The sequence below is a fragment of the Astatotilapia calliptera genome, unplaced genomic scaffold (assembly GCF_900246225.1).
Source record: "Astatotilapia calliptera unplaced genomic scaffold, fAstCal1.2 U_scaffold_117, whole genome shotgun sequence".
In the NCBI taxonomy this organism is placed as follows: Eukaryota; Metazoa; Chordata; class Actinopteri; order Cichliformes; family Cichlidae; genus Astatotilapia; species Astatotilapia calliptera.
Genome location: NW_020535638.1, coordinates 22,421 through 40,709, shown reverse-complemented (window position 1 = coordinate 40,709; position 18,289 = coordinate 22,421). Strand labels below are relative to the sequence as shown.

The 18,289-nt window shown below is 39.2% G+C and overlaps 1 protein-coding gene across 2 annotated transcripts; it reads left to right on the top strand.

Moving 5' to 3' along the window:
• Positions 1-1,446: 1,446 nt before the first annotated feature.
• LOC113017393 (protein phosphatase 1 regulatory subunit 1C-like) lies at positions 1,447-18,143 on the top strand. 2 transcript variants are annotated; one of them, XM_026160540.1, is made up of 6 exons: positions 1,447-1,580; positions 3,159-3,216; positions 6,659-6,696; positions 7,360-7,414; positions 10,910-11,113; positions 13,035-15,881. In XM_026160540.1, the coding sequence occupies exons 1-6, from the start codon at positions 1,500-1,502 to the stop codon at positions 13,088-13,090; spliced, it is 492 nt and encodes a 163-aa protein (XP_026016325.1). In that variant the 5' UTR covers positions 1,447-1,499; the 3' UTR covers positions 13,091-15,881. The 2 variants fall into 2 exon arrangements, with proteins under 2 accessions (XP_026016325.1, XP_026016326.1); XM_026160541.1 differs by lacking the exons at positions 10,910-11,113; positions 13,035-15,881 and adding an exon at positions 16,527-18,143.
• Positions 18,144-18,289: the final 146 nt, after the last annotated feature.

Genomic DNA, 18,289 nt, shown 5'->3' with positions numbered 1-18,289 from the left:
CTGCCAGCACACGCACAAACATACACTGATGTCATTGATGGTAAAGGATGGCGTTTTTTCAGAGTTGGGGGTAGAACATGTAAATGCTGCAGATCTGCAGAGAACCAAAGGGGAGGATGACTTTTCTTCATTCCCGTTCTTCCTTTTTTTTTTTTACTCTTAACTTCCCTCAGTACATACAAAATGATTTTATACGTGCTTCTATAATCAAACACCAAAACTATAACTTCACCACACATTAAATGTATTATTTAAACTCGTGCATTTTCCTCTTATATTTCACCATTTAAAAATTACACAAACTAATGAAATCTTTCATTGGTGGCAAAACTCTGTATGCAGCAAAACGTTAGCATCTCATTAAGATTTTCTTTTCTTGGTTTCTAAATGAAAAGATGCAGACAGGTGACAAAATAAACGGAATAACTATTGTAGCAGCTTTATAAAATAAACATGTAACACCAGAACAGCTTCAGTGCAGCTTGGCATCAATTCTGTGGAGGCATAAAGCACAGCTTGTCGTTTTGTGTTTCGGTGATGGTTTAAAATAAAATTGGTCCAAAATCTCCCACGGGTGTTCTGCTGGGCTGAGATCTGGTGATTGTGAAGGTCACGGCAGATGATTCACACCGTTTTCATCCTCATCCTCGTTTCCCATGGATGTCATCCTGAAAGAGACGACTCCCATCAGGGCAAAAATATTTCATTATGGAATAAATGTGATCCCTCAGAGCAGCTTTGCATCGATTTGCAGCAAACCTTCACTCTAGAGCACCCAAACCAAATGTAGCATAACAGATTCACCAGATATCCTCCCTGCAGGGGTCAAGGGTTTCAGGCTTTCCTTTAAGTTGTCATCTACCTGTATACAAGCATTCTAAACTAATAAGGTGGCCATGATATACCTGCAAAACCTCAGTGCTAGTATTTTCCTCCACCATGCCTAAGCAGAGCACGGCTGCAGATTCCTACTCATGTTGCTAAATTGAGAAAAAGTTACGATGGAGGCCTGTTGTTGCCATCTTTGGTCACATGGTCTTTTTCCATCATAAAATCAATGCCATACTCTTATAACTTTCAAGCGTAACAGACCTCAAATAGCATTGATCTGGGGCTAAATGTGGCTTCTAGTGGTGAAGTGAAAGCTGTAAATTGAAGCAGCTCAAGTGAACATGTGAGATCAGGCCAGGCACATCTGCACTCTATAAACAGAATAATATCATGAGATTGGAAATAATTGAGTAAATTTACTATTTCAGTAAATATCAGATGTTGTTTCGGAAAACACTGCACTGACTTGGCTGCTCCCCCCTCATTTTCTCTCTAGCTCTTCACATCTGTCAATTAGTGATAATGGACCACATCGGCCAAGAGGAGACCACTCCCACACTCCCTCTCTATTCCCTCCCTCCTTGACACACAAACACACACACACACACACACACATCCACTCTCTCTCTCTCTCCTCTGTCTTTCTTTCTATCTCTCAGTCAGTAATAATGGAGCCCAGCAGTCCAAAGAAGATCCAGTTCGCTGTGCCTCCGCTGCAGGGACAGCTTGACCCACAGGCTGCCGAACATGTGAGTGTATCCGAGCATGTGTGGGCCAAAGAGTTTGGCTCATGCATGTGAGAGCTGAATAGGGCTTTTATGTCCTGCGTGTGTTATCGGGAATTTTCGGTGTGTGGGTGCAGAGCATGTGCGCAAGTCGGCATTATGAAAACGGCCGTTTGTGTATCTGGCTGACAGCATGTGTATTTAATGGGTACGCTGTGTTTGAGCTGCAGTGCATGTGACACTTTTAAGTGCTTTGTTTTCACATCTGTTGGTCAGGCGTTTAAGTGCAGGAGATTTATGTGACTTTGAATAAATGATATGAAGAATTACAGAAAAAATACACACTGAAATACCATTTAAATAATTTAACAGTGACTTATTTACTGTAACTTCCATAAACTTTTACATAGTGTATTTACTCCCATCTCTTCCAGGAATCAGAAATGCTTTTCCTTGTTTGTTTTACAAGTAGCTGATGACGGAAATCCCAAGAAATCTTGCTCACCTTTTCTTCTAGGTTACTTTGGTTCAAAGGCATTCATGGTAAAATGGGATAATTCTTACTAACTGACCGTTTCCTCAAATGTGGAGAAGCCTGGCAGAGGCACATTTTTTCTTTAGCTGATCCTGAGTGGCTCTAAGAGGAAGAAGCATAAGCTGCTTTTACAAACAAGCGTAACCGTCATATATCAGGGAGTTGCTGCTCTTTGCTTTTTCCTGACATCTTTATGGACTGTTTGAGGAAGTTGGTGATGAACAGTGACTGATTAGGGCCCCCTGCATCTAATGTTGGGGGAGTGACTGCCTCAGAAAGTGTCAGCATTCCCACAAATCACAGATAAATTTCACAGATGGTTTTAAGAGATACCATCGCACCAACCTCTCCCTGTCAAATAAACAATGAACGACAGTGTGCATTTTTTACTACTGGCTATCATTTTTTTCTTTTCCTGAAAAGCCACCTTCCAGTAAGGGTCAAGTGATCTTTTTAGTCATATATGATTATAGACTGAATGCCCTTACTGTATAGTGTTTACTTCAATGTGCAGTTGTACACCCACAGGCTGGTTCTGAGCCAGGAAAACCCAGAAAACATGCACTGCAAGGGTTAGGGACTGTTGCCAAAGTGTCTGCGCATTAAATCTTTGGGAATATAGACTACGAGTTGCATTTAAAAATTAGAAATTTGGATTTGAAATGTCCTCAATATTACACTCTTCCAAAGAATGAGGTAGAAAAATAAATATTAAGTCAGGCAGTTGTTAGTTTACTTTAGTTAGTTACTTTATCACAGCGTGGTTTGTGGGAAAGATGTGCTTTTAAACCTTGAATCAAGTAATAAAAGTTTAAGTAGCAGACTGTAATTTTAATATGCACTGGGGATCATAAACCCATAAACCTCACCCTGCTAATAAGAGTACACTGTTACATTTACACAGATGCACAGCATTGTGTTTCTTTACACTGCGATAGTCGGGACAGTTTGTTCCAGCTGGTATTTTTCATAAAGGTTTATTTGGACAATGGACTGAAGTTAGTGTTCCCAAAGCCAACGAATGATTTCAAGGGTTAATGATGAAAATGTGTGTGTGTTTACCTCAGATCCGCCGCAGAAGACCAACTCCTGCCACTCTGCAGATCTACAGACAACCTGGCACAGGTGAGACAGGGAAAGAGGAAATGAGAAAGGGTGAGAGGTAGAGTGGGAGACGGGCTGCTGAAAAGCAGCAGCTGTAATGGAACCTTTATTAGATTACTTTTGGTAAGTGATCTGAGTGTTTAGAGCGGGCTGATGGATGCCTGCAGAGTGTGTGTTTGTGCTCTAAGCTGTTATAAATCCCTCTACACGGGAACCGACTGATTGAATAATCACGCTGATTCCATTCTGTGAGCTCAGCTCTGAGGCTGGTCCCATTACAACTGCACTGAGCTCTGCAGGCGCCCGATTTGGTTTTAAGCTGCCATTTTGTCCATTTCTAAAGAAAGAAAAATCCCAAAAATGTTGCTTAAAAGGGAAAGAAAAAGCCAGAGAGCGAGACAGACAGAAACAACTTCAGTATCTTCAACACACAGAGAGAAATATTCTCAGCAGAGGGCAGCCTCAAATCATCTCGATCTTTCTGTGCATGATTGGCTATGCTATGCACAAAAAGAATCTAAAGCTCATGATTTTCAAGTCTTAGTTAAAGAAAGGACTGTTTTCATTTTTAAACCTTGGTTATTTTTCACTCCTTCCTCTTTATCTAGCAAATGACACTCAAAACACAACAGTGAGAGTCTTGAGAGAGGCTGCACATAAATCTAAATGTTTTATCGTCTGTGGTATAAACATGACGATTTTAATCTCACCATTTCCATTAACCAATTATGACCTAAAACCACTTTAAATTTGTAGTTCTTCCTAATTTTCAGTCAGTTCACCCGACGGTCTGTAGGAGGAGAAGCAGCTGGCAGCTGTGAAAGCAAGAAGCAACCACATGCTTTCAAATAAGGTCACTGGGACAGGAACTGCAGACCCAATGTTCTAAATTTGCTAATTAGTTTCAATATTTTTCCACTCTTTGAAATGATGGCAGATATGTTTCACATTAAGTTAAAAAAAAAAAACCCAAAACATTACTGTGGCTGCGGTCTGCAAGCCAAAGTGTTCTTACGCAAGGCACCCGACCCTGAGTTACTCCTGATGCATTCAGAGTGTTATTATTTTACAGTGAATTATTTAACCCACAAGTTTCAGAAGAGTCACTAATATTTTATAAAAATTTAGGAACTTTAGGAGTGGCGATTGCAGCTCTACTGTGTTTTCTCACAAACTTTTATACAGCCAGTCTTGTTTTTGCAAACAGAGAAATCGCCCCCTACTGGTCATTAACCCTTTAAGACCTACCATAGAACCAAGTTTATATTATATTTTTACATGCTGTGGAGCCATTTTTGGGAGCATTTTAAGTTGCTATACATCAATACAACCATTATAGCCCAAACTTTAATAATATGTCTGCATTAGGTGCATAGTAATTACATAAATTGCAAAAAAGTGCAATAAACTACAAAAAAATTGAAAATCGTTTTTGTTTTTTTAACATATATTTCTAGTTAGAGAAATTTAAGAGGCTTATCCCTCAAAACTGTAAATACAAAAAAGTTACACAAACTAGTTTCCCACCACAGGAAATTTATTTTGAGTGTCTTCATAGTTTTATTTTTGAAATACACCAATTTTTATATACTGCAGGAAAAACAAAAATAAATATTATAGTGCAAATTTGCAAAATAACAGCATATGCATCAAAATAAACTATTTCCAGCAGTGCAATATGAGTCTTAAGCATCCCAGAAACGACACAGAAAGTCATAAAGTCAAACATAACTTTTTAAAACACATAACAAGTAAAACACAAGCTCATAAGGCCTCGATCGTAAAAAACTACATTTCCGCAAAATGACGTCACTTCCGGTTTCGGGCAGGTCATGCGGTCATGTGATAGTTCGCGCTGATGGACGTAGGAAGTGTTACAAACAGCTGATGGATCGGCGAAGCGTGTTTCTGGAATATCATGTTTTTGTTGCTGCAAGTGATTTTTATGCAGTTTTTGCAAAGCTATATGTGGAAGGAAACTGTGACCGAGGACAAGCTGATGGCGTAAGATGTAAGTACAACTCCTCCAGTTTCATATGCAAAAAAAATTATTGCGCTAGCTTACTTGGTTGCAGAGCTACCGGGATTTAAAAATAGTTACGCAAAACAGAGCGTGCCCGCTCCGATCGGCTGTAAAGGGTTAATAGGGATGCAGGTTAAAAGCGCTGCAATCCAGAAGCTACTTTTGCACTTTCTGTGTTTATACCAAATCTGTCACAGTGGCCATCGTAACAGTCAGGCCATAATTTAAGATCTGGATACTACATCCATCTTTTGTATACAGTCTGTGGTTTCAATGAGCACGAGGACGAGTAAGCAGTGGTGGCCACCCGGAGAAATAAAATGTTATTTTCTAAATTGCACAGACCTGCAGCCCTGACACAGACTGAGGACAGAGATGGAGTCAGCTGAGATGTAACACACATGTAGAAAGAGTCATTACTATTTTAGCCGAATAAACCTTTTCAGGCTTTACGAGTGCAGTGGAAACACAGGCAAACAGCAGAATAGGAACCCTTTAGCTTCTTGTAACAGGTTCCTGGCACTAAAAGCTTTTGGTGCTTTGAGTGGGATTAAGGCTGTTAAATCAAAGCAGACACAGAAATACAAAAAGCAGAAAAGTTGGAAGAATAACATGAAAAACTGCCAAGAGATGCAAATCAAGCAAAACAAGATGCACAACAGAAACAGATGTAAAGCAATAAAAAAAATACAGATCCCATTATTGACAAATAAAAATTGTGCTTAAAAATGTATTTATACTATATTGATATTTCAACTCATCAATAATATCATAACGGTAACTGTTCTTTTTGTTAATTTGTGATTTAGGTTTTATGTGTTTGCCAAAAATAAAGAATGAAATAAAATAACTAATTCATTTCTCTACAGACAAAATCTTCTATAGATAGCAATGACATGTTTTGACCACAGTAAAAATCTGACAGCCAAAAGTAGGTGCAGAAATAATAGAAAAAGATCCGAGCAGATGGTGAAGAAACAACCACAGAGACTCAAAACTGAATTGTTTTGCACCTCCTCCCGTGTGGGTGTATTGTTACTGCATGCATACTGGTGAGGGGCTTTTTACATGACCAGGGGCCTGTTCTCTCATAATCCCTCCATGCCTGTATGGGCGATCAATACTGATTAACACGACCAGCACCAGTACATGTTGCACTGGGAAGCGTACAAACTGCAGCTGTGCTGTTTTTGAAGTGGATCACAGCATGGCTTCAGGCCACAGAGGAAGCCAAATTACTAAAAACCCGCTACCCATTACCCATGTGGTGTGAACTAGCTGGCAGACCCCGCCCCCCATGAGAACTCTTAATGCCAGCATTCACACTACTGAGCTGGAAACCTGATAATAAGAAAGCAAAGAATCAAAAGAAAGAGGTGAGGTTATGGCAAATGGATTTAAGGATAAAGCTCAATTTCTGTTGTTTTATCTCTCCTGCAGATGTTGGAGATCAGAACAATGCCAGTGGAGACTCACAGGTTTGTATATATAGTTGTAAATGCACACAGATACAGGGAAAAGAGAAACTCAGCAACAGGTAAACATTTGTCAGATGAAAATAATAATCTTCTCTGTATAAGCAAATTTAAAAAAAAAAAAAAAAAGACCTCCACGATGTTAGCGACTGATAAAGTACTGCAAAACAACCTTTTAGTTACATTTCTTTTTCACATGACTGTAATCAGTCTCATCTATGACAGAAATGCAAAATATCTTTAAGGTTTTCAGTCATTTTATGAAAAAAGGAATTTAAAAATACTAACTATAAAAATTAGACAATCTTTAATAAATCTAGAAAAAAAATCAAATTTTGATTTTGTATTACTGTATCCAACTATCACTTTAACATCATAGTGTAGATGAACTGGAGGCAACCACCCATTATAATGAAGTGTTTTTTTCATCCTTTTAAAAACATATTCATGTTTCAAACCATTTGACTGTTAGCCATGGTTCACTGCAAAAAATAATGTATTGATTATTGAATGAAAAACAATTATTGGAAGATTTTTATGATTAAAGATTCACAACAGCAGATAAATAGATATGTTTGGACTCCACTCAGTCATTTGACGGTTAGAGGAGAATTTTCATTTTGAACTTTTGTCACAAAGATGATTTTCTTTTCTTTTGCTCTGCAGGCTTCAGAGTCCTCTCAGAGGAAGCAGAGCACCTATGCCCCACCCTCCATGAAAGGTAAATGCACAGCTGGTTCCAGCCTCGTCTCCATTTAATTAAAAACAACAACAACAACAACAAAAAAAAAACCCAAATGTGTACAATGTCTATAAAAAGCATAAAAGCTCAGTTTTCCCTCGAGGAGAGGATTATGAGGATTTATGTGGTGCATCACAAGCCCAAATATTATCTATTGTTTTAAAAGCCACATTTTTCCTATAATTAAAACACCAACGAGATGCACCAGAAACAACAAAGACACCAAAATGTGCATTAAAACAATAATGAAAGACATGTAGCATCACTGATAGAAAAGCAAAGATTCTACATGTTTAAGGAGCTGCGACAGCGTTTGTCTTTGTAGTCTATGAAAAGGCACAGAAACAGAAATAAAAGCATCTACTGTTGATGTTTTTTTTTATAAATCAATTACACATCTTTGACTCAGACGAGCTTAAAGTTTTGGATAATTAGCAACAGACTCTTTATTGTATCTCTTTGGCATCATCAAAATCAGTCTGATTTGAGGGAGACCGAGCCGACAATCCGCATGTTGTTAGAAAATGTTATCCAACCAGCAATATTCAATAACTAACACATGATTTATAGTCAGAATAAAAGCTACAAACTTGTCCTTATGCGTGTATTTTCGTTCAGTCTATTGATTTTTTTTTCTACAAAATTTTGATACGATACCCTCTAATGTCTGCAGTGTCATTGCTTGCAGCTGTGTACACACTAGTCTCTTCCCTCCTCTCTTAAGTTTTGTGGTATCTGTATGTTCTGCCTTTAGGATGGAAGCTCTGCTTGTTTTGCTTCACATATTTGTTGTTCTTAAGATTTCCTTTCTTTAGTCTGAGTTTTAGCCTTGTTTGTTCTTTAGCCTCTGGCCCTGTTTTTCCCAGCCTGTGATCTGATTTCCAGCTGGCAGCGTGACAGAGAGAAGATAGTCAGGGTTACTTCTAATGGCTCGTCTTTTTTCCTTTATTATCGCTCACATATATATCCTACCACAGCGGTGGGTGTTTATATTAAAGGGAATCAGGCAAATGTTTTTTAAAAAAGAAGAATCCTCTGTAGGCTCATTTTCAGACAGCTTTTTCTAGTCTTGGTTCGGGATGAGAGCACATGTCCTCAGGAAGATGGACACGGCTCTGGGCGTTCAAACTTCTACTTATGAGGAGAAGCCAATGACAAAATCTAGAGGAAGGGTGGCTTTAAAAGCAAAGAAAGGCAAAAGAACCTGGTTCAGACAGAAGACGATGAAGTAAGGGCACCAGCATAATATGAATAAAAATGATTCTGAACTGTTAATCATGGAATTCTAGAGTCCAAGATTACAAAATTATGAAGGTGGAACTGAGCAGAAGAGGTCCTCTTTAAAGTATGGATGGATTAATAACCACTTATGTCAAATATAGTTCATAGAAATGCTGTACTCTAGGCCTAATAATAATCCCTCCATCAGCTCCTCACTCTGCTCTCTCCTCACTCATGAACAGGACTCAGAGATACGACCTAAACTCGTCTACTTAGGGCAGCAACTTGTCCCACTCTGGGCGATCGTGGCTCAAGAGTTGGGAGTTCGCCTTGTAATCGGAAGGTTGCCAGTTCAAGCCCCGGCTTGGACAGTCTCGGTCGTTGTCTCCTTGGGCAAGACACTTCACCCGTTGCCTACTGGTGGTGGTCAGAGGGCCTGGTGGCGCCAGTGTCCGGCAGCCTCGGCTCTGTCAGTGCGCCCCAGGGTGGCTGTGGCTACAATGTAGCTGCCATCACCAGTGTGTGTGTGTGTGTGATGACTGGATCTGTAAAGCGTTATACAAATACAGGCCATTTACCATTTCACTCCACCCTTTTCCAACTGAGAACCATGGCCTCAGATTGTGAGGTGCCCATTCATTCCTGCCGCTTCATAATCGGCTGTGAATAATGGTCTGATGAATACTTTGATCAGAAACACAGATTTGCAGGGACTTAATTGTTTGAACAGATTCATTTGTCAACTCAGGCAGCGTCTCAGCTGTCGCCAGCAAAACAATGCAAAAAGCACCCGTCTGATGTCTTTTAGCATGACTTTCCTGTAGCAGTTTTTGTCATTTTGTTATCGTCGCTGGAGCTGAATAATTGATGAAACTATTATAGAGATTCCACATGGAAAGCAGGAATCAGAGGAAGTGATGCAACTGCTGCAGAACAGGAGAGGCTGATTGAGAAAAAAGAGGGGGAAAAAAACACACTGGTGATTTTTTTATATCCGGGGAGCACGGACAACTCTGCTTTAGGAGTACGCAGAAAAAGGTGTGTGTTTTAGGGGGGAAATTATAAAGAGGAAAGAAAAAGAACGCAGCACATATAAGTCTGGGCAGAGAGTGCAGCACTGACTTGATTCCGGGAAGTGGAGACTGTAAAAGCTTTTCTTTTATTGATCCCAGCTGAGTGAGTGTGTATGTAAGACTAAGTGAAAGAGGGTGTGTGTGTGTGTGTGTGGTGTGTGTGTGTGTGTGTGTGTGTGTGTGTGTGTGTGTGGCTAATAGTCTCTTGAGTAACTGCCTATGCCCTAAATCCATAGCAAGCATTTACATTTTGTTGGATAAGGAAAATTTTTTTATTTATAAATCTACTGTCCCAGCGCGGTGTTTAATATGTTTTCTCTCACTGTCGTACTTTTTTTTTAAAAATATTATATTTCATTAAAGCCTCATCAGGCACACACTGTTGACAAAACAAAAACCTTTAATTCAAACAATAAACAATTATTATTAATACACTTTTAAGTTTTTAAGTTTAGTTCCAACTATATTAACCTTGATCTGTGTGTGATTCAGTATTATATTTGACAAACTTATAAAATACAAAAGTTCTTCCTTAACAGCCTAAACTTTTACAGTAAATCAGCAACTGCAAAAAATCTACAAGTGATAGTTTAAGGAGCTTGAAAAGAAAAAGCGTATGGATTTTTTTAGGTTTCTTGAAGACTTTTTACCTCTCACCCGAGAAGCTTCTTCAAATCTGAGAGCAATTGGTGGAGAGTCCCAGATTTGAAGACCTATGTGAATGTTCCCAGGAGGGTCATGGACCCCCTATTGATCCTCTACCTAATCACATGAGCCAAGGTGTGAAAATGGGTGTGGGTCACAATCAGTCCTTTAGAGATGTCTCTCTACCAATTGCTTTTAGAACTAAAGAAGCTTCTCGGATGATCTTCAAGAAACCTAAAAAGGTCCAGATGCTTTTGTTTCCAAGCTCCTTAGACTACATTCAACTGGATGACTGAGAACCTTCACAGACTTCTTCTACAAGTGATACATATTCCTCTGGTTTAACTCTGATGTTACTAGAAGCCCAATCTGTTTTGCTCTCCTTCAGTTTAACTTTTTGGTCTTCTAATTTGGTCCCTTTCATTTTCATTCTACAAATTCCTTTTTACGTTTGCTATCTTGAGCCGTTCCTGCGCTAAAGTGATGTGCCTGTAGTTGAAGTGTATCTCCACTAGAGGTGCTCTTCTCTCCTCAGAGCTTCAGCTGGGGGTGGAGCAACACCTTCTGGGGGCAGGGCTCTGTGAGACAGACAGCGAGCTCAGCCCAGTCACAGCAGAGCTCTATGTTACCGCTGCAATGTGGGGTAATCACAATGGGCCAGAGGAAGCCAATGGGAATGAGGCGAGTCTGCTGTTAGCCAATCAAGAGAGAGGAATGGCAGAGAGCAACAGTTCAGGGGGTAAAATATTTTTAGCTGGGCATACATAACACCAACTGGTCAGCAGTGTACTCCAAAAAACCCCCAAACCAATCACTTTTGTCTAGTTGTTACACAATAATGACTTACTTTGACTTCAAGGTCAGCTAGTTTAGTGACTTCCATGCCAACTAAATGTTGGCAGAGGAAAATTGAAACCCAAAACACAGTTCTCATACCATAATCTGACTTTTTGGAGTAAACAGTTGGCCTTACACACACACACACACACACACACACACACACACACACACACACACACGTTCATTTCAAGACTAAATTATGATATTGTGAAGCTGCCAGCAAGCAAAAGTTGCATGCAAGTACTGCAGATAAAGTGTCATAAAATAAAATAACAAGAAACAAAATTATATTTGCATTGATGCACGGTATTACCTTTTGGACTATATGGAAACAGCCAGTGCAGACATGCTTGTGCAGTCCTCTAAAAGACCTAACATTAAATAGCCCATCAGTGATGATGCTATTTAAATTGCTAACCTGAACACTTTCCACTGTTTTTAACGCTCACTTCACTACAAAGTAATTGTTTGTTATGACTTTTGTACCTTCAGGTGTAGGGATATTAAACAGCACAAACATTTGGCCAACACCGGTGAAGAAAGTTGTGTCACTTGAACCCGTGCAGATCTAGCTATGCTTGCATACGCAGAAACTATATCAGTGTCATTTATAGTACTGCATTGAATATAATAATAGGTATGGGCCTACAGGCCAGCAGATCCATGTTATTTTCCTTTCTAAATTAGGACCCATGTATTCAGGCCTGGTCAGACACTTGTGAGCAAGCTCCTCTCCAAGGTCAGGCTGAAGGGGGTAATTATCTTCTGAGCAAGCATGACCCATTATCCTCAGGAGATCCTCCAGGGGCCACAGACAGCATAGTTAGAAAAGGGGGGGATTCATGCTGAAAGCAGACTGTTGAAGTGCCTTTTTTTAATAAGACTGGCGCCTCCTGCCTTGGAGAGAAGACTCAGGTATAGCTGGAGAGATTACGTGTCCCAACAGAAAGGCCACAGGATCCACTATGAGGAATATTACAGTGTTGGAGAAAGACATTTACAGTACTGTGCACTAAAGTACACTGAAACTGAACCTTGGATAGACGATAATGAGTGCATAGATGCAGTGCAAACAGTTTACTGATTAGCCCAAGGACAATATTTCCATGAAACAAACTGTAATGGGATGTAGTTGCATCGAGTTTGCTCATTAAAATAATAAACAAGCTCGCATTTTGCCAGTGCAAAAACATTTCAAAGTTGTGTTTGCACTCAGCTTTAAGTCTTCTCTCCTTCCTGTATAGCCATGAAATTAACTGTTGTTCAGGATTTATTAGCGGAGTTTTGCTTCTGACAGCAGAGTTATGCAGACACACCAGTGTATAAATTCAAACGACATCGATCACTACAGCAAAGATTCAATGCAGTACTATAAATTAAGCTCTAGTCTCTCAGCTGCCTGCTCTTATCAGCCACCGCAGCCTAGTCCTGAGAAAACCACCTCCCAGCAACGCACAGCAAACAGAAAGTCAGATACGAGCAGGTGAGGAAAGCTGAACATCGAGCAGCTAAAGAAGCAGATATTTTTCTTAGCTAGTCTATTAGAAAGGAAGAACTGCGACTGTAAACAGCTGCTGCTTTTACTCAAATCCTGAGTGTCCAAAATCTGCTATTTCTCTAAAATAATCACTGATGCACATCCTCTAACCTTCACTGTATGCTCACATTTCCATACTAACAGTCTGTGATTTGAAATTTGTTGAGAAGAGACTACTAACAGCACAACTCCTGTGTCTCCCTCTCTTATCTTCCTGTGGCTTTGCATGATATTCCACTCTTGTGCCTTCTTCCATCCTTCCTCTTCTCTTCCCATTTCTCAGATTTGTCATGTGACCACAAAAAGGAAGTGTCCAGTCCGGACTCTGTCTCCCGATAGCCGCCTTTCATCTCCTCGTCTCTCAGTAACAGACTTTCCCCTTCATCTTTCTCACTGGTGTTCATCACATCCTATTAACACTCTGCTTCACTCTTATGCTACACCTATATGCAGTATGATTTGATTTGGTAGCAGCTCTCACGCGCTTTCATGCGCACACACATGCACATAAAAGATTTTAGCTGGATGTACCAACTTTAAAAACTTTGGCTGTAAAAATAAAGATTATATTCAAGCACGTCTTTGTCCTACTTTCTCAAGACCGTTTAAAGAAACATACGTTTAGGCTGAAACATTTTTGCATTTGGGGTTTGGCTTCATGTTGAGTGTGGTTTTAAGCAACAGCACATTTTTTTCCTTCCTCAACAAAAAAACAAAAAACAAAATGTCTGACGATGTCTTATTGTCTCTCCTTTAAATATGAAGCCATGTGGGATAGAGCAGAGCAGACTGAGACAACCATTAAGAGATTAAAGCATTTATATCTGCAGCGACGTGACTATCTGGAGATCAGCATCTGCACATCACTGCATTAACATGTGGAGTTGTAAAGGAGTGCTTGGTTTATGCAGCACGAGTCCTGGTGTTTTTAAATCCCAAGGCCGTGAGAGGGGGGAAATAAAAACAATCCACAGACAGGATGTGCTGTGAGAAGAAGTGGCTTTACTATCACAAGTGGTTAAATGCATCGTTATCTGGTTTATCTTTGAATCCTGCTTAAAACTGCATCCTGTCAAAAGTGGCAAAAGTTCAGGTTAGGCAGCTTAAAACTGCCTTCATAATGCAAAACTGAGTTAGGAGTTTTAGTTCGAAAGTCAAAATTTCCAGAAAACCTGACATTTTGACTCATGGATGGAAAAAAGAACAAGAGAAATAAAGGACTTTTTATATATAAATACTTAGCATCTTATAATAATGTCACACTATTAAGAATTATGCAGTATTATAAGTACAGACATATCATTATGACAATGGTTATGATTATTATTAGTAGTGATGCCTTTACACGGTGTAACAGTAACAGATGGATAAACAAATCTGTATTTGGAATACTAAGGAGGACTATGATAACTGTATGGTATCAGCAAGCGCTACCAAATACTTTTGTGTGTTCATTATTTTTATTTTTTGTCCTCCAGTTAATGAGAATTAGGAGGTCTTCATCAATTACTGTGATCTCACCAGGTTAACTCTTTCCTTGCACTTCTTATTCATGGACATAATGGCAAAATTCATATTTTCCACTTTTAAAAATCTAAGAATTCCCATTTGGTGTTTGGAAAGGTTGATGGTGGAACAAATCACTTCACTCTCACAAAAGCAGCCCAATGTGGCACACACATCTCAGATTTTCACACTTCATTTGTGTTATTAATACACAGTCCATCGTTAGGTGGTTGCTAGGCGGATTGTGAAGTAGTCAAATAGTTAACGTCACGATATACTGTGTATATAAAAGGCTTGTTGATATAAGTGCATGTTACAGTCATGCAATTAAAATCATAATATGCTTTTACAAGGTGTTATAGGAGCACGAGCTACAAATGTGTAATTTTGGGAAGCATGATGATGTCATCATATGGGGTGGAAGATGTACCTGTGCGCCAGATCATGTAGGAGGAGTTTACAAGCAGATTTTTGTATCATTGTAAGACCTTTTTTTTTTTTTTTTTAATGTACTGACTTTTTTGGAGGCACTGACCACAGTGTCTGTCACGTTTTTAAAACCTGGTTTCTTGGTTACTGTTGCAAAGCTTTATCTAGAAAAAGTATGTGTCACAGATGTTTCTGATTACTACTGAAACCCAACACATTATCTACAAATTTGTGTTGACAATTCATGTCCATGAACACAAATAACTATTTCAGATTCTGCGTGGACAGCAGGGTGTTTCATTATAAGCCATAATTGCAGTGTCATTACCTTTCCTGCTCTCACCTGTAGTTTGGGTTTGGTCATCTCGCCGTGCTTCTCTTTTCAGCTCCGTCTCCTCACCCTCCAGCTGCAGCTGACAGCTGCCCCTCCTGATTCTGCCAGAGGTCTCTTCCTGTTCTGGGCAAACATTTCAACTCTGAATAACCATCAGCTTTTCTCAAAGTTTATCTTGGTTGATTTACAGTTCAAAATAAAAGTTGAGCTGATGTCAGACATGTGACCTTACAGCTGGCTCAGTGTCATTTAAACCACTGCCTTGATAAGACTCAAACAAGAATTAATTTATGTTATTATTCTATTGATTTGAGAAAAAAAATATTTTAAAATGAGAGAAGAGTAAAAATGCTAAGAAATAAACATAAAAGTCTGACTGAGCTCTAACTCTGATTTCAGTTTCTAATCTCACAATTAAAGGCTCGCTTCACACGTCCATGATGCTGACACTGTTGACAATGAGTAAAGATTGTAAAGAAGCTACACGTATGAGCACACATCAAACAGAATTATCCTTATAGGGGGGAAGAAAACAACACTAAAAGTTCTTGCTGCATTTACCGTCTGATACGATAAGGCTGTAGTTGTGTTTGGATGTTTACCTCTCATTTTCCAGTGTAGTACAGTGTTCTCCTTTAATAACTTCTAACTGCTAGAAAACTAAAAGTTGGATGCTGCCCATCAAACCTAAACTCTTGTACTCGTGCAGCTCATGGAGGAGTCGGGTGGGAGCTTACAGGGCTGAGGAATAACTGCATAACAGGCATGAAAAAATAGTTTAAACAGAAAATACTTGGACATCTTTGCCTTTTTGATCCACTAAGGGAGATCGTGGCTCAAGAGTTGGGAGTTCGCCTTGTAATCGGAAGGTTGCCGGTTCGAGCCCCGGGTTGGACAGTCTCGGTCGTTGTCTCCTTGGGCAAGACACTTCACCCGTTGCCTACTGGTGGTGGTCAGAGTGCCTGGTGGCGCCAGTGTCCGGCAGCCTCGCCTCTGTCAGTGTGCCCCAGGGTGGCTGTGGCTACAATGTAGCTGTCATCACCAGTGTGTGTGAATGGGTGGATGACTGGATGTGTAAAGCGCTTTGGGGTCCTTAGGGACTAGTAAAGTGCTATACAAATATAGGCCATTTACCATTTCTAAATATGTTTCTGAGTCGTTTGTGCTACTGAACATGAATGTATTTCAGTAGTCAGAAGCCAAAGACATCGACTTTATAACAATAACATTGTAAAGCTGTCGTTCATTAAGTATTTAATATATAAAGCTTCTCTTGTTTTGTCAAAACACGAGCTTCTCTAGTGTTTTGACAACACGACAGAAAGCTTTTCAAAAGATTGAAGTGCTACACTCAAGTTAATTATATGACAATATTATGATCATGTAATGGTTTCTTTTCATTGCATAGGTAATCAAATGCATACACCTTCAAGGTGTATGAGAATCATTCGAATACAGTAGAAACTGAAATTCACTCAGCAGACTTTGGTACATTTGTCTGTGCAGGTAAGCTGGAAAGCTCTGTGCCAGAGGAAGAGGAGGAAGGCAGCGCTCAGGACGACTAGTCCAGCAGAGAAACCTCAGCACTGAACAGGCGGCCAAATTTATTTGTGGATATTCTGGACAAACCCCAAGACGGATTCAAACATCCATCTCCATCCAAGTCAAGCACCTACTGTGCATGTCCGGGCTTGTTGGGAAAGCTGACCTGTGTGGAGGTTATAGAAAGCTCAGTTAAGGTTTTAATCACAGTAGGTAAAGAAACGTGTTCAACCAGCATCTCCTTCACTTTAAACAAAAGGGGAACAGCCCAGCTGACAGTCACCTGACCACAACTAACACCCAAGTACATAACAATTAAAATGAGCTCAGATTTAGTTCATAAATAAGGGCAGAAATATGTTTTTTCCTTAAACAGAAGTGATTAAAAAAAGAACCTTAAACTGCCCCAGATTTTTAAATGCTTCTGGTGGGAAACGAAACATTATCATCTCAAGCTTGTCTTAATATATGAAGGAAAATTGTTTATACAATTGTTTGTTTATACATTTTATATCATTTTAAAGTTTTTAAATATCAAGGAGGAAATTAATCTAGGTACATTTAATTCTACCTAGATTACATTAACTACAATGGATAGCAACTAGATATAACATGGGATCTAATACACAGTTGGCAAATTTCAAAAATATAGGATAAATGAAAATATAGCAAAAATGTTATCATCCAACTTCTCTTCTACGTGATTAGGAGGATTTTCAAATATGTATTTATACATGTATTATTTTTAATTTGCATACATTTCCCACCAGAAGTTTTCAAAATGTCCACCGTGAGATTGCAGCTTGTAGGCAAAGCATATCTTAAACACACAAAATACTGCAATAAATATTGCAGTATTTTGATCGAAGGTTGCATTGATTGTCGGGTTGACCCTAAAGGTTTATAAGACATTCCTCAAACATTCTGCCATCTAACTGGAAAAGCACAAATATTACTGGCTACACTCAGGTGCAAAGGTCATTGTCCCTCCCCCTTCTTTTTGTGTCTTATTGAACTGCACACCATGTAAAAGTTCTGTGTTGCATTTAATTTTAAAAGTGTTCTTGAGATTTGATTCCTGCAGTTTGTTGCTGCAGGAATCAAATCACTTATTATAGCTTTTCATCATTTTACTCACTGAATGGTTTCAAAAATCTGCATCCAAGCACTGGAAACTGCCACTTTAATTTGCTGCAATTCTGCATCATGATACATTTGTCTACATCTACTTTTGTTTTTCTTCAAATAAACTGGATTTGATGAGGAATTACTAAATGTACCACGTATTATTATAATGGATTACTTTGAAGATGAGTTATGTTTTTTCATTACCATATGCTTTTCTTCTTCTGCGTACGTGATCGGCATCACCGGCACTTATAAATAACTGCAATAACTTGTCAAATTTGACGACATATATGCTACACCCTCAGCCACCAGGAATTTACTGTATACTTTTTGTCTTCATCTTGGATGCCTCCTGGTGGCTTTTCTATGACACAGCAAGGCTGCCAAAGTAGTTTTGTTAGGAATGCCATAAAATCTTGAATAATTGAATAAAATAACATGAAGTAACAAAAAGCAACATCTTATTATTGATTTTTTTGAACAGTTGTTTACTTGTAGATCATTGCAGGAGTCCTGAGTAGATTGGTTACCTGCTGCGTAAAGTCTAACTTGTCACCTGACTGTGAATTACCCTTGTGTGTTCATACTTACTGGTTTTT